At 39.0% G+C, this 13467-nt stretch overlaps 1 protein-coding gene across 3 annotated transcripts in view; it reads right to left on the bottom strand.

The window, feature by feature from the left end:
* Positions 1 to 835: 835 nt before the first annotated feature.
* The window catches only part of ephb1 (EPH receptor B1), a 160809-nt gene continuing 148177 nt past the window's right edge, over positions 836 to 13467 (bottom strand). For all 3 annotated transcript variants that reach the window (XM_014032005.1, XM_014032021.1, XM_014032013.1), the window contains exons 13-16: positions 7826 to 7975; positions 3985 to 4178; positions 2986 to 3141; positions 836 to 2170 (exon numbers count right to left, since the gene is read on the bottom strand). In XM_014032005.1, coding sequence (XP_013887459.1) covers positions 2062 to 2170; positions 2986 to 3141; positions 3985 to 4178; positions 7826 to 7975 — 609 coding nt within the window. In that variant the 3' untranslated portion in view covers positions 836 to 2061. The remainder of the gene's footprint in view (positions 2171 to 2985; positions 3142 to 3984; positions 4179 to 7825; positions 7976 to 13467) is intronic.

Below are 13467 nucleotides of genomic sequence, written 5' to 3'. Positions count from 1 at the left end.
ATATATATGTTAGTATTTGTTTGCAGGCAACACAATTTTGCACAGTCTAATTAAACTAGAGCCAAAAAGCACCAGTCCCAAGCTAAGAAAAAGAAGTTTGTTGTGCAGTACCCAGAACGGTTCCAAATATATTCAACAACACTGACAAGTAATTTTACAGGCTGTCACAAATGACTTCCTTTGGGAGTACTGTAGCCAATTTCATATATGAGTGAAACTCTCTTTAGCAGCATGGCATTTGGCTTCGACTCACCCATCCATATGGTAATAACATATAGCCAGGGTGCAAAGATAAACTCAGCAGCTTAACTACAGCAGTCCGTGTAAGGTCGTGTTGCATTGTGATTAGTGCGCCCGTGAGGGCTGTTAAAGTCTGTGTGTTCATCAAAATGGCATCTAGTGCCTGTTGGCAAACCTCAACCCAGATGTTCATTTACACTGCGTAGAGAAGTGATGCTGATTCACCCTGATTTCCAATGCCTTGATTACTTGCTTTCCCATGCATTTCAAATTCGAGGAAAATCTTGCTGGAGCACTTCAAGTAAAGCTCTAACATGGATTTCCCTGAAATAAAATCAGCTAGATTTAGACTAACTTGATATGAAAGTGTTTTTTTTTTTTGTTTGTTCCCATGTGATCAGCAGCCTACTTATTGGTACATTAGGTGCAGGTTTGCCAAGACTCGAACTTTTCATTCTCCAACACATGGTGTTAACCAATACAAACAATAAAAAAGAAAATACAACCTAAACCATAACTGTACATGTAAGTGCTCACCAGCAAGAGACAGACAGCATGTGTACACCCACATTTCACACAATCTCCAGTTAATGTGTTTTTTTTCAATTATTTAAACTTCTACAACAATTTTCTTATAGCTTTACAATAACAGTTCTTTACCCAAGATTAATCGGACATTTTCCTCAGCTAGGATTCTGTCACAAAATCATTGCGTTGCCCCTGGAACATGGAGATGTACACCAATTGTTTGTTGTTCAATTAGGAAAACAGGGCATTATAGGAAACTACACATCGCATGTGTCTATCACAATCTAGTCAACACGTCTTTGCCAAAAATGCAAGCAGAGAGTACTGTACATACATATTCATATATAACACCTTCAATATGAAGGTTTATTCTGAAAGATATAATCATATTTAACAAGTGATAAACCTATTTAAATTCTCTGGGCGGAGGTGGTTATAATGTCATTTGGCAAGGCCTTCCGACCAGACCTCCACAGGTAGTGTTTTAGTTGAAAGACAAGTGGGCGGCATCTTGCTATAGTGGCAAAACAAATAGATGTTAAAAAAAAAACAAAAAAAAAAAACAATATACTGTATATAAACAAGATTAACATTTCATGTGTTCATTCAAGATACATTACTGAAACAAACATTTTTAAAAAAGCAAACCAAAAAAATAAAAAGAAAAGAAAAAAATGCTAAATTGAAAATGGTGCTTTACTGTACATCCCTGTATACGTCTCCCTCCAGTTGCTTCTACTGGTATTTGCTTCTTCGTCTTCCGGGCCTTTTCGTCTCACCAGGTGAAGGCATCTTCATTTCACAGACTGACAACAGTATGGATAAAAATCACAGGTCACAGGTTTCTAAATGTCTCACACTCGTGTCTACGATTATATATATTTTTTTGTTGTTTCGTTTTACTCCAGATAACATAGAACAGTTTCACTCATTTTACCACAAAGCTAGAACTTGTGAGTTGCTCCCTGTGTTGTCTGATTGTTGGAGTTGTTTCAGTTTACGGTGACACAAAAGCAGTTTGAAACCACAGCCGTTGACATTTGTCCTCCTTTTGTGATCAATGAAGAAACAGTACCAGGTCTGGACCCTGAATGCCTGGGATGGAGTGCAGATAGTATGACAACTGTCATCCATGTGGGAGTGTAGACCCTGGTCTCCTGTTGCCATGCTAGATTGTTAGATTAAGACGATAGTCTCGACTCTGGCGCGTTCCGATGGATCGGGGGTCATTCGAGGGCTGCTGCTGTTGGTCCTGCGAATGCTGCCCTTTCCGTGGCACAGCGCCTCCTGCAGTCATGCCATAGTTGGAGGTGACTGGCTCATCTGCACCCTCATGGACTGAATGTTACTGAGGATTTTCTTCTGGTGGCCTGCCAGGGTCACTCCTATTCTAAGCAAGTCCCTAGAGGAAGACATAGAAAAAAAGAGGCAGAGGAAAAGAAATTGAAAAAGCGAGAACCTGTTTTGAAGACGCAGATGAAAGGATTCCCATCATATTGAAGGTAGAATGGATCATTTGAATGAGATGCGATTGTACCAGCAGAAAAGGGCCTGTCATTTTCTGAAGCAGTTACAGTCATACCTTCACTACATGTGAAAGCACAATTTCAGGACAGACAGCTAACAGCGATGAACAGAAAGCACATTTCCTCAAAATTAATCCTATATGACTTGAGAGAATACTTGGTCAAAACATGTTGCTTTGAACTGCAAACAGACTGCATAAATATTACTAAAGCCCCAAGCATACATTTTTAATCAAAGTGTTTGAATAATTTTACATTTTCATCACATTGTTAATTAAAATAAATTGAGTGTAGGGGTTGTGTTATTTTGAAAAAATATTGCCCTGACCCTTACTCTTAAACACGCCAGTAGCCTTGAGTAAATACACTCCTTAAAGTTGTGCATTGAAATGATTTGGAAGTCTTAAAACTAAATTAAAAAAAATCTTACTGTTGTCATAATACCAAAGTAGCACATGATTATTTTCTCTCGCCACAGTAAATATGCACTATTTTTGTTGCAATAAGTACTATTTTTATTACTCACGCAGTCTTCAATGTAATGCAATCACTGAATGACTTGAGTCACTGGCTGCATTCATGCTAAAAATTCAAGCACTTGAACATGGAGTCATTTTATACAAGTGTGCCCATCAACAGCCGTAGGGGGGTTTGGAATACTTCATTTGCACAAAAAGGCAAGCAAACTCACTCTGAGGTCATCTGAGCCACCAGCTGCAGGGAGGTAAAGCCTGAGTTGAGGAAGTTGTCTCTGTACTGGCTCATCTTAATGGCACTGAGCCAGTCCTCGACTGAACTGAAGGTGTTGAAGTCCGGTATGGATCTGTCCAACAGTGGCTGTGAAGGCCTGAAAAGAAGGAAAAGAGAGATGGAAGGGTTAAAATGATAAGACAATGATTTTGATTTAATATAGCAAGCAGGATTTTAAAATTAACTAGAAAAAATGCACGGTTGGTTTATGTAGGTTTGTTTAAGAAGACACGTCATTTTCAGGCCAGCAATGTCTTCAAATGAAAACCCAAAATGTCTCACAAAAGTGTCCATTCCACAGAGACCTTATGGACTAGCATGCTTCACTGTAAAAACTCAGCTTGACATTAATCCAAAAGTTCACCTTGGGCAACATGGCAGCGACCCAACTCACACAGCCAAAACAAACAGCTTCAGGCTTCTGAGTGACCCTCAGTAGTTCAGCCAACCTGAACGTTCAAATTAATCTCTGTAGAAGCCAAATGACTCTGAGACAGACCACATCCAATTTGACTTTGCTTAACTAGATTTAGAAAAAAATGCTTTGGTAAATATAGTTAAAAAACTGGAGGAAATGTTGTATTTAATTACTGCTAAGTTAATGCTAGTGGCATTTCTTAAATTAAAATATCCCATGTGCTTTTTTTAGTAAATAGATGATTTTGTATGCTTATGATGTGCTTTTCTTACATCTTGTTTGTGCTTCATCAGTACAGGGTTATAAGGTAAAAGCCAGTATTGGAACTGGGTAGAAAAGTACAAAAAAAAAGGTAAAAAGTTCAAGTTTGATGCAATCAAGAGTAATACCATTATTAAAGAAAAAAGAAAACCATGCGAGAGCTGAGTTAGTTTGTGAGGAAATGCTACACAAACAGATGATTTGACCACTCTTAATATCAAGTTAATATTCAATCTGTGTCTTCCAAAGTGTTTTACTCACACTGCAGGCATGTTGGCTACAGCTTTGAGGCTGGTAGGGTTACGGATCATCTTGTCCAGGGTGCTGACAATGTCTGCAAAGCGAGGTCGCACGTTGCGGTCTTTCTGCCAACAGTCCAGCATCAGTTGGTGCAAGGCACTGGGGCAGTCCATGGGGGGTGGCAAGCGATAATCCTGTTCAATAGCATTGATCACCTTGGAGGAAAAAAGGATAGTGATACGCCATTGCTGCAGTTTGCATTTCAAGTGAAAAGTTTTACATGTTTAAGAAAGTTTTGCAAGTTGAAAGAAAATCTTATTTGTCTTTTTTTATTTATTTTAAAATACTTGCAATATTACCATACTGTATTTGATCTACAGTCAGAAAGGCTGAAGAGTTATGAGGTAGGAGAGACATCTTGTTCTAAATAAAATAATGCAGTTTTAAAGTTATCGTTTAATGTTTAAGTTCTACCTCAGTAAGTACTCTGTATCTGTACTTGGTGTCAGATAGTTCCCAAACGGAAGTACTTCTACTCATACTCAGTTTAAGAAAAACTGGTTTTTGGACATCCCCAGACTCAATCACATTGAAGCTGTCTTCTACAGCCAATCAACATTAGACAACACAAAATGGCTATAACTCAGGCCGATCTTACAATAACTAGGTAAAATTTGATGAGGTAATAGCTGAAAGATTGCACAGAATTATTTCCAAAGTTGACTGTAACATTGGTTACAGTGGGCGGAGGCATACTGTTCTCTGGCTGTCTGTCCCGCATTGTTGCGACATTGTTGATATAGTTACATACTTCTTAGAATATGTAAGTCCAAAAATAGAGGTAAAAAGGTAACTGCATGCCAGTGCTTTCAATAAAGATGACTGCAGGGCAGGCAGAGGCATACCAGTCGATGCTTTGACACTGAGTTCTATCTTGTTCATTACAAGATGAACTTAGTCTAAAACTCTGGTATGAAAGGCAGCAGGTAAWATGCACTCCTTCACAGGCCTTTAACTTATTTAGATTTTCTTCTTCAGCAAATTATCATAAAATATGCAAGAAAACAAAACAAAACAAACAAACAAAAAACAAAACAACCAACATATTTTAGACCACCCTTTGAGTTTGTTCAAAGCAACATCTTGCAGCAAACTGTGTCTGTCAATCAACACATGAATGTTTACAAAAATGTGAAAAATACCTTTCTGGTTAACAGTGATCACCATCTTATTTGTACTAAWTATGCTCTATCTCTTTTTCTAAGGGAGAAGCAAATCTCCAAATATGTCTGTATCTATAAAAAAATGCTTTTTTGRTTTGAAAGGCAACTGGGCACCAATGGTTGCTTGTACAAGAAAATTGAAAACTGTTTAGTACAAGAAACATGTTAAACAAAAGGCAATGACAAAACATTAAAAAATAGGCAACTTAACATTTTTAAATGTCTGATTACATTTGTGGTACRTAGCATCCAGCTGCTGCCAGTTTCAATACTTTTGTATCAACTGGCAGACAGGCGATAACATGAACTTCATTAAAAACAACAATATTGGAGTTTTCTGTGATTTCACTTGGCGTAGCCACTAAATAGTCATGACACACTCCAAMCTGCCCCACACCAACCCTGCCAGTATCCCTCCCTATGACTCCTTACTCCTGCTGCTCGCTTAAGTGACAGTTGCATTCAGGCTGAYGTGCCCTTCTTCCTGACACTAGCCAATCACGTCAGTCCTGGAGGACACAATGAGGAAACAGAGCGAAAGCAGGCTGTGGTGCTGCGAGCGCCACTGGAGGAATGGACAGATTTCAAATAATTAAAGCCGTTAAGTACATCCACTTGACATGTGCCACTTAAAAAAACTTCTCAGGCTATGTTGCACTTAACAACTAAGAGTTTCAGAGGAGTCACAGTTGGAGTCAAGTGTTTARAAAACTGGTTTGTAACTTGAGACACATGCAAGACTTTAACTGAAGTAGTGGCAATGCATCTTGAGGTTAAGGCACTTTATTTTTGGATTTAAAGTGGGTTTAAAAAAAGAACATACCTAAACAAAATGTTATACAATGTAATAAGTGAAGCATGCTTATTCAGCATCTATGAAAGGCCTTTGAAAACTAAGCATTAAGAATACACAGATGGACCTAGCATTACAATTTCAATAAGTYTAACCTATCTGTGCAGATGCCATCTTCTGTCTTTCAGTTGCAAGATAAAAGACTAATGTAATAACCAGTGCAAAAGACACCATCCTTATAAATAGGCACTTTTCTGTAGATTGCCAACTCCAGTTTGAATCTTAGTGCTTCGTAGCAGAATCTGCATAAATGGCATTTATGGAGAAAAAGGAAATAAAGGCAGTGGGAGGGGTATAAGAAAGGGTTTTGATACTATATCTAGCAATGAGGAGATTTAAAAAAGAAAGAAAACAGTGGCTTCAACTTTTGTGTGGGTTTGGAAGAAGATGCAAAATAGAGAAAAAAAAGAATGTGTGTGTGTGTGTTATAATAGTGTGAGTTTGTGTGTTCTGTGAAAGCAGACTTGCTGAGTGGTGCCAGTCCCACCAGGCAGTGTTTGCTGCTGGCCCACTGAGGCAACATCTGCTTGGTTGGACACTCCTGGTGGAGTAAGGTCCAYCGAGGCCTGATGGTTGGCTAGTTGTCTCGCAAAGGGAACGCTTAGGGAGAAGGACCTCATAGTATGGGACYAAATCCAATGGTTGCGCATGTTTGTGTCTGTGCCTGTGAGGATGGACCTTGTCCAAGCGGACACGGGGAACAAAGCAGAGCTCTCAGCAATCAGTCATTGCTCTCAAAAGCTGGCCAGGAAGGAAAGGGATCGTGTGAGGATTTGCCCRTGATAAGTCTACTTTCAAAGTCAGAGTCAAGGACATCTTTAGGGATGTGCTTTGAGATGAAACTAGCAGGAAAAAAGAAAATGTTTTACCTTTTTTTTTGTTTCATATGAAGTCTTGGAGGTAAATGTCATAAAACTTTATTTGTATGGTAGAAAATTAAGAATTAATTTTATGACTCCTGTTCTCATGTTTATGTACCTTTTTTTATTTGAATGAAATAGACAATTGAATGTTGGAACATGCCACATTCTTCAGTACTGTAAAGGCTTTTTTTAAACGTTGGGTAGTTATTGCTTTTCTTTTCATATAAACTGAAAACACAAATCCACATGTACACTGAAACAAATCCCTGCGGTTGAGTACTGCAGCTTTTTTTCTGGAAGAAAAAAAAAGGAAGACTGGGGCTACAAAGAAAGGACTCACTTTTCAAAAAACATACAACACTCCTTTTAACAAYTGAGATTTTTAGTCCAGAATTCTTTCATTACCTCATCATAAAATAAATAAATAAATACTTTTGCATAATGTCTGCCTGGTGACTTTATTGGTGCAACTCAAACAATGAATGAATGGCTGCCTTGAGCTCTGTCRTCTCTGATCTTTTAAAGCTGACTTAAAATTGGCTTTTTGGTTCACATGTAACTTTTCACAGCCTTTACAACCAGTTGGGATAGATGCCCTTTATTTTTTTTCTGTTTTAACTGYAAGAAATGTGGCAGTATGGAGTCCATACAACTACTTTTAAATGTTTAGTAGAAATTTCCYTTTGTAACACAGAAAGACAAGAAATTCATTTATTTTCTTTGTATAAGAAGAAATTTGATTTTTCAACAGAAAACTGGAAGAATTATTAATCTTAAAAACAAAAAGTTCACTTTTTTTGGTTCTGGACAGGTTTTCTTCATTAAGCACTTACCTCTATGGATTACTGATGATTTAATTATTGATTATAATGCATTAAAAATATCACACTGATTAAACACCATAGATGTTTAAACATACTTACATCCTGATTGGACATGTCCCAGTAAGGCCTCTCTCCATATGACATCACTTCCCACATGACAATGCCATAACTCCACACATCACTGGCTGAGGTGAACTTTCTGTAAGCGATAGCCTCTGGTGCCGTCCACCTCACCGGTATCTTTCCACCCTGAGGGGACAAAGAGACAGGATGGTTGAATTACAGTAATGTCAGAGTTCTAAAATGATGATGAAGTTCTTCTAGTGAATTAAAGTAGGCCATTATTCTGAAAAACACAGGACTTGTCTTGACTGCTACAAGTTCAATTTTTTATTCTTTAAATCGTCCACCTGCAGCCAAAATATTCATGAGACATTCTGCCCATCTCTAGAGGTACTGTGGACAGTCATCGACCGACTTTACATTTGCTGGTGCCTTGTCTCCTGCAGCCTTGTTTGACGAAAGGAAGATAGGTCTGGGCAATTGCTCCTTATTGAGCGTTTTTGGCTGTAATTAGGCTACCTGGGCCTAAGACACGCCACGCGTGCTGTTGACTGAAATTGACAGCTGCTTGTTTCAAATTCCACGTATGCATTCAAACAAACCCAGCTGGGAAACGGGTGCGCACACAACGAGATGTTTGTGTGCGCACTGTGTGTGTGTGTGTGTGTGCGCACACACAAAACCAATAGACAGAGTCAAACACATAGCCAACCCCCCCCCCCCCCCCCCCCCCCCCGCATCTGAGTTGAGTTCATCACCAGCTCAATAATGCCATTTAACTGAACCTGAGCGTTTGGGGATAAGCTCCTGTTAGAAACAACCCCAAGAGAGACCAGCACAGACCACCCAAAGCGAGAATATATCCTCTTTGAAAACGGTTGGTTTACCCATGTTGTCTGCTTGTGTCTGATTGCCTCTTTTCTTTTCTTTTTTTGTGTGTAGCACTTTTATGTATTGCAGGTTGATGTAGCTCTCAAGTTGTACAGATTATCAGTAAATTGTGCGGTATGAAGATATTTAGTTATTCCGCAAAAATCAAAATATATTAATGACTGTATATAAAAATTCTGACGGTATGAGACACGTGAGGTTAGCCACCAAATTTCCACAAGGCTGCTATGAAAAGTTGGACAAACATATAGTAGGAGATTCCCCGTGTTGTTATTGACGTGTGTTCTGACCACCTCAGCTCATTCAGAAGACACACAGATGAGATGATATGGAGCAGAGACACCCCCGTCTGTTACGCTTCAGCAAGGTTAGTGGCAGATACTTTACTCACTGGCTCCTGAGAACACGGGCCGCCGTAATGCTGACAGACAGCCTCACGGACCAACCAGCCACAGGTTTCTTAAGTCAAACAAAGAGTGGGACTTCTTTTGGATTTAAACGTTTTTTTTTTTCTTTTAATTTTCTTTTCAAGATGCAGAAGCTCTTCACTGCAGACGAGGAAACGGCAACAAACTTTACCGGTACAAAGACTTTCCTCACTACAAGCATGCAGCAGCGTTGCTATGACCACGGTAAGAGTCAAATTATTTTGAAAAGTCTTTTTAAGATGAATTAATTATTTTAAAATGAAAACAAACATAAACAAAACACCTCTCCCTGGCTCTGTACATGTAAATGTTCATGAGCAGCCGTTTTCCCTTTAATTATTAATTACTCAACACACCCCATGTCACTGTGTGACCCAAAGCAAAGACTGTTTGATATAGGCAAGGCTTCAGCATTATCAAAAACAGCTGCTTATGATAGGCAATTATATTGAAAATATCAAGAATGTGTATTGTGATCATATTGCAAGAGTTTTTTTCCGGTAAAAAAACAATAACATTAATGTAGCACATGCTAAGTCCTCCAAGTTAATAAAGTTAATGCAAATGCTAAATGCTTCATCAAAATATTAGTTCTGCTAATAGTGGGTTATTGGATAAGCAGAACCACCACTAGTTATGTTACTAATATGGAGGACTTGACCTTCCTACAAAACACAAATATTAAGGCTTTAAATGAGACATTTCATGCTTTTAAAACCTCTTTTTTCACATTTAAATCATTCAGTTGGGGTCTACTTAAAGAGGAACTGCAATGCTTTGGTCTGAATTCCTCCTTATCYRCAAGCCCCTCTTTCACCCCTTTTCTGAGGTGTGTCTCAGATCAACTTGTTTTGAGGCTGTCTCTTTAAATACAAAAGATGCACTACTTTCCCCTTTTCAGCTTACAGAGCAGTTCATTCCAGTTTGATAGTTTTTTCAGTTTTTTTTTACTATAGTGGCACAGACACTTTTATTTACAAATTAATTAAAAGTTGTCAACAATGGAGGACTTGTCCATTCAGTCTCACATGTTGGAGCAGTTGTCTGACWCAGAGCGAGAGGAGAATGAAGACAAAGAAATTGTAGTTGGTAAGTCCAGAGCTTATTTGGCAGTTCCGYCRCAAATAATTTGACTTAATAGTTCAGAAATAGTCATAAAAACAAAGAAAACTGAACGGGTTGATGAACATGACCTAAAAAAATACAAAAATATATCTGCAGCACCGAGAGAGACTTGATTTAATTTTTCTGTTCTCYTAGAGACTCCAAATACACAACMAAATGCATTTGCCGGCTACAAAAGYGGATTTTGCATKTGTCCCCTTTAACCAYGAAGAATTTGCTGACCCAGAAGAGAGGTTTGATATTTGACAGTGGAAGGGGGTCTGCTATCAGAACACGCTGCAAGAAGACATGGATTCGCCTCATGGAGGATATCAGCAAAGGTTAAATAAAAAAGACACGAGGGAGTGTAAAAAGCAATCAGAGGTGCAGCATTAGGTTTTTGGCTATAAAAAGTCAGTGAAAAAGTAAGAAAGGATGTGAAGAAGAGATCAATAAGTGAATAAAGGCTGTGTGAACTTGCATGACTTCAGTGCTCAGCTCATATCGTAGTTTAGCTCATGTCTGAATCATTTCATCWAGACTGAAAACACGGGGCTCTCTTGCATGCCCTTCTTAATGATGGAGTGCATGGAGACCACACTGGTACGGTAAAAATATATTCCCTGCAAAAATTTATCTTAAAATGACCAACCCTGCTTTTTGTTGTTTTTGTTTTACCTCTAGGGAAAATGTCTTATGTCAAAAATCTTGTTCAAATAAAAATACATCAAATGAAAAAAAATGAAAAAATAAATGCAGAGTAGCAGAAAAAAAAACAATGACTTGCTTCCAGCAAATCTATTACAATCTCTCTTTGTAACATGCTTTCCTTTCTGCTCAGTTTATACATCTGGTCCCACGCCCTAGGACCCTGTTAGGATATGAGCTGAGCATCGCTGAAATGGTCTGAACAAAGATACGGGCTTCACAAGATGCTCCCAGTGTGCCACCAATGAGACAGACATTTGTAACAACATTTCCAAGCCGGGTGAGTCAGAGGCAGCTATGCACACCCTCGGTAATTACTGCTGTGGGCCAGTGATAGCTCTGCCAAAATCCCGCTTCAATAACATGCAGTGCTGAACAGCTCATGCATACAGAGACAAAGGCAAAAAACATAACAAAAAAATCTATTTTTTTACAAAAAAAAACATCAATACTTAGGGGAAATTGGTTGGGGGGCAAAGTAGTGATGATGAGATGTAAAAATAGGTCTAATGTCAACACCAAAGAAGAAGCTTCTGAAGCCTTTAAGCATGGGAGAAACTATACAGTGCTGGCTATTGAAAACAGAAAGAGCTGTTTTTTCCTGTTTGCATTGAAGTGAAATATCGTTTTATAAGGCAGAATTCAAACGCTCCTATTATTTCAGACAGTTAACTCAGAATGCGTGCGGACGAGCCACACTTTATGGTCACTGCAGCCGCAGAACTTCTAAGACTTGAGTGGAGAAAAATCTAATAATATACTTCACAAAACTCTGCATATAAGTACAGTAGGTGACACGCAGGGCTTGATTTTCTAGCAATATCAGGTGGTTCAATTTTCTGGTTGATAAGTTTTGGCACTTTAAATAAAAAGTGAGCGTTCCTATGGGTGCGAAACCACTAAATTATGGTGGCGCGCGCACACACACATACACACAGAGAAGTTCCTTCCTACATATTCGGGGCGGATAACACATCTAGCCATGTTTGCACACAGAATTCCAACCCTGAAAACCTTGAGCTAACATTTGAGACGGCTGTCATCGCTATACCAACAAAGTGAGATTACAGTACGTGACTGGCTCCACCTGGTTGTGACCGCCTCTGACAGGTCATGACCAGCAGTGACAGCTCGTGATGGGTCTGAAGTGTGACGGTGAAAGAGAGGTGCTGGGACTGTCCGTTTCAGAGGTTTCATGGTCGGACCGGCGCGTTTCCTTGTGACAGCCCCACGTCGACGAGAGGAAGGATAAACATTTGCAGGTCAGGTAATGTGTGTCTTCGACTGTGAGACACATAGCAAGGATGTGAAACACCTGTCAAGTCTTGGCTTTAGTTTGAGCTACGGAGCCACTAATGTGCAGGWAACTCCATGTAGTCTGTCACAGACATGCTGATGTGAAATGAGGCAAAATTCGGTACACACCTAGCCGTCACAGTCCAATGAACAGTTGTCACCGACATGCAGGAACATCCCAGATAAGCTTACTGCAGAGGCGTCCAGCACTTGTTGTTTTTACTCAGCTTTTATTTTTTAACTTTGTTTTGCGATCCTAAACAAACTTTCTAAGCCATCTGGAAGACGAATASGTGGATCTTTCGCTCCCTGTTCTTTTTTCCTCCCCCATTCCCTCTTCTCCTTGCCTTTCCTTCACCGACGTCAGTAATCTATTTCCAAACAATGCACACTCAAATGGGCTTGAGCACATTTACTTAGGCTGGGCAGAGTGCTCCATCAACATAGTTTTAATGAAATCCTGAAAGCAACGATCTGCCCTGGATGTCTGCCCAAACAGAATAAATAAAAATGGGTTGGGGGGGGGCTGAAGGAGGCAGAGAAGATGATTGACATGAAGAGATGTGGAGAAGGAAGCAAAATGAAAAGAGAAAAGAAGGTCATTCTGTGACTGAGTTGYTGGTTTCTCAGGCACTCGTGGGAATGTCTGGTGAAACAGGGACACAGGTCTTCCAACGTGTAAACAATGAAATAGTGCAGARCTCTAGAGAAACCTTTTACAGACTATTATGCATTTCAAAAAACCTGAGTGTGACATTCAACAAGGATCCTTTTAAATTCTGAGTTTGGTTAATAAGTGATCTACATGACTTCTCCACACAGCACACACACACAAAAATGAATAAATAAATAAATAAAATAAAATAAACAGAAGGGAATGAAAACACACATTTCATAGACAGAATATCTCCTTTAACTATTCGTATTAAGATGGAAAAACATGTCCTTGCTGCACAGATATTTTTTTTTCTCCGAACCTTTGTCAGATAGRACTGCTGCAAAAAATTGAATTCCAGTCAGGTTGTTCTCTGCTCCCCATCATATTGTAATATGATGGGGAGCAGAGAACARTTATTGTAGCTTTAAAGTTTCCTGTGCTGTTTTAAAGTTAAAAACAATAACATAAAATTGCAATCTATAATAAGTTTAATGAAGTCAGGAGAGCAGATTTGTAACATGATTACAAGAATGCAATAAAAAGAATGCAATCAAAAAATGCACATTACTTATTGAGAACGTTCTCTCATACAC

The sequence above is a fragment of the Austrofundulus limnaeus genome, unplaced genomic scaffold, assembly GCF_001266775.1.
Source record: "Austrofundulus limnaeus strain Quisiro unplaced genomic scaffold, Austrofundulus_limnaeus-1.0 Scaffold6, whole genome shotgun sequence".
Lineage (NCBI taxonomy): Eukaryota > Metazoa > Chordata > Actinopteri > Cyprinodontiformes > Rivulidae > Austrofundulus > Austrofundulus limnaeus.
This window is presented reverse-complemented; position numbering and strand designations above follow the sequence as displayed.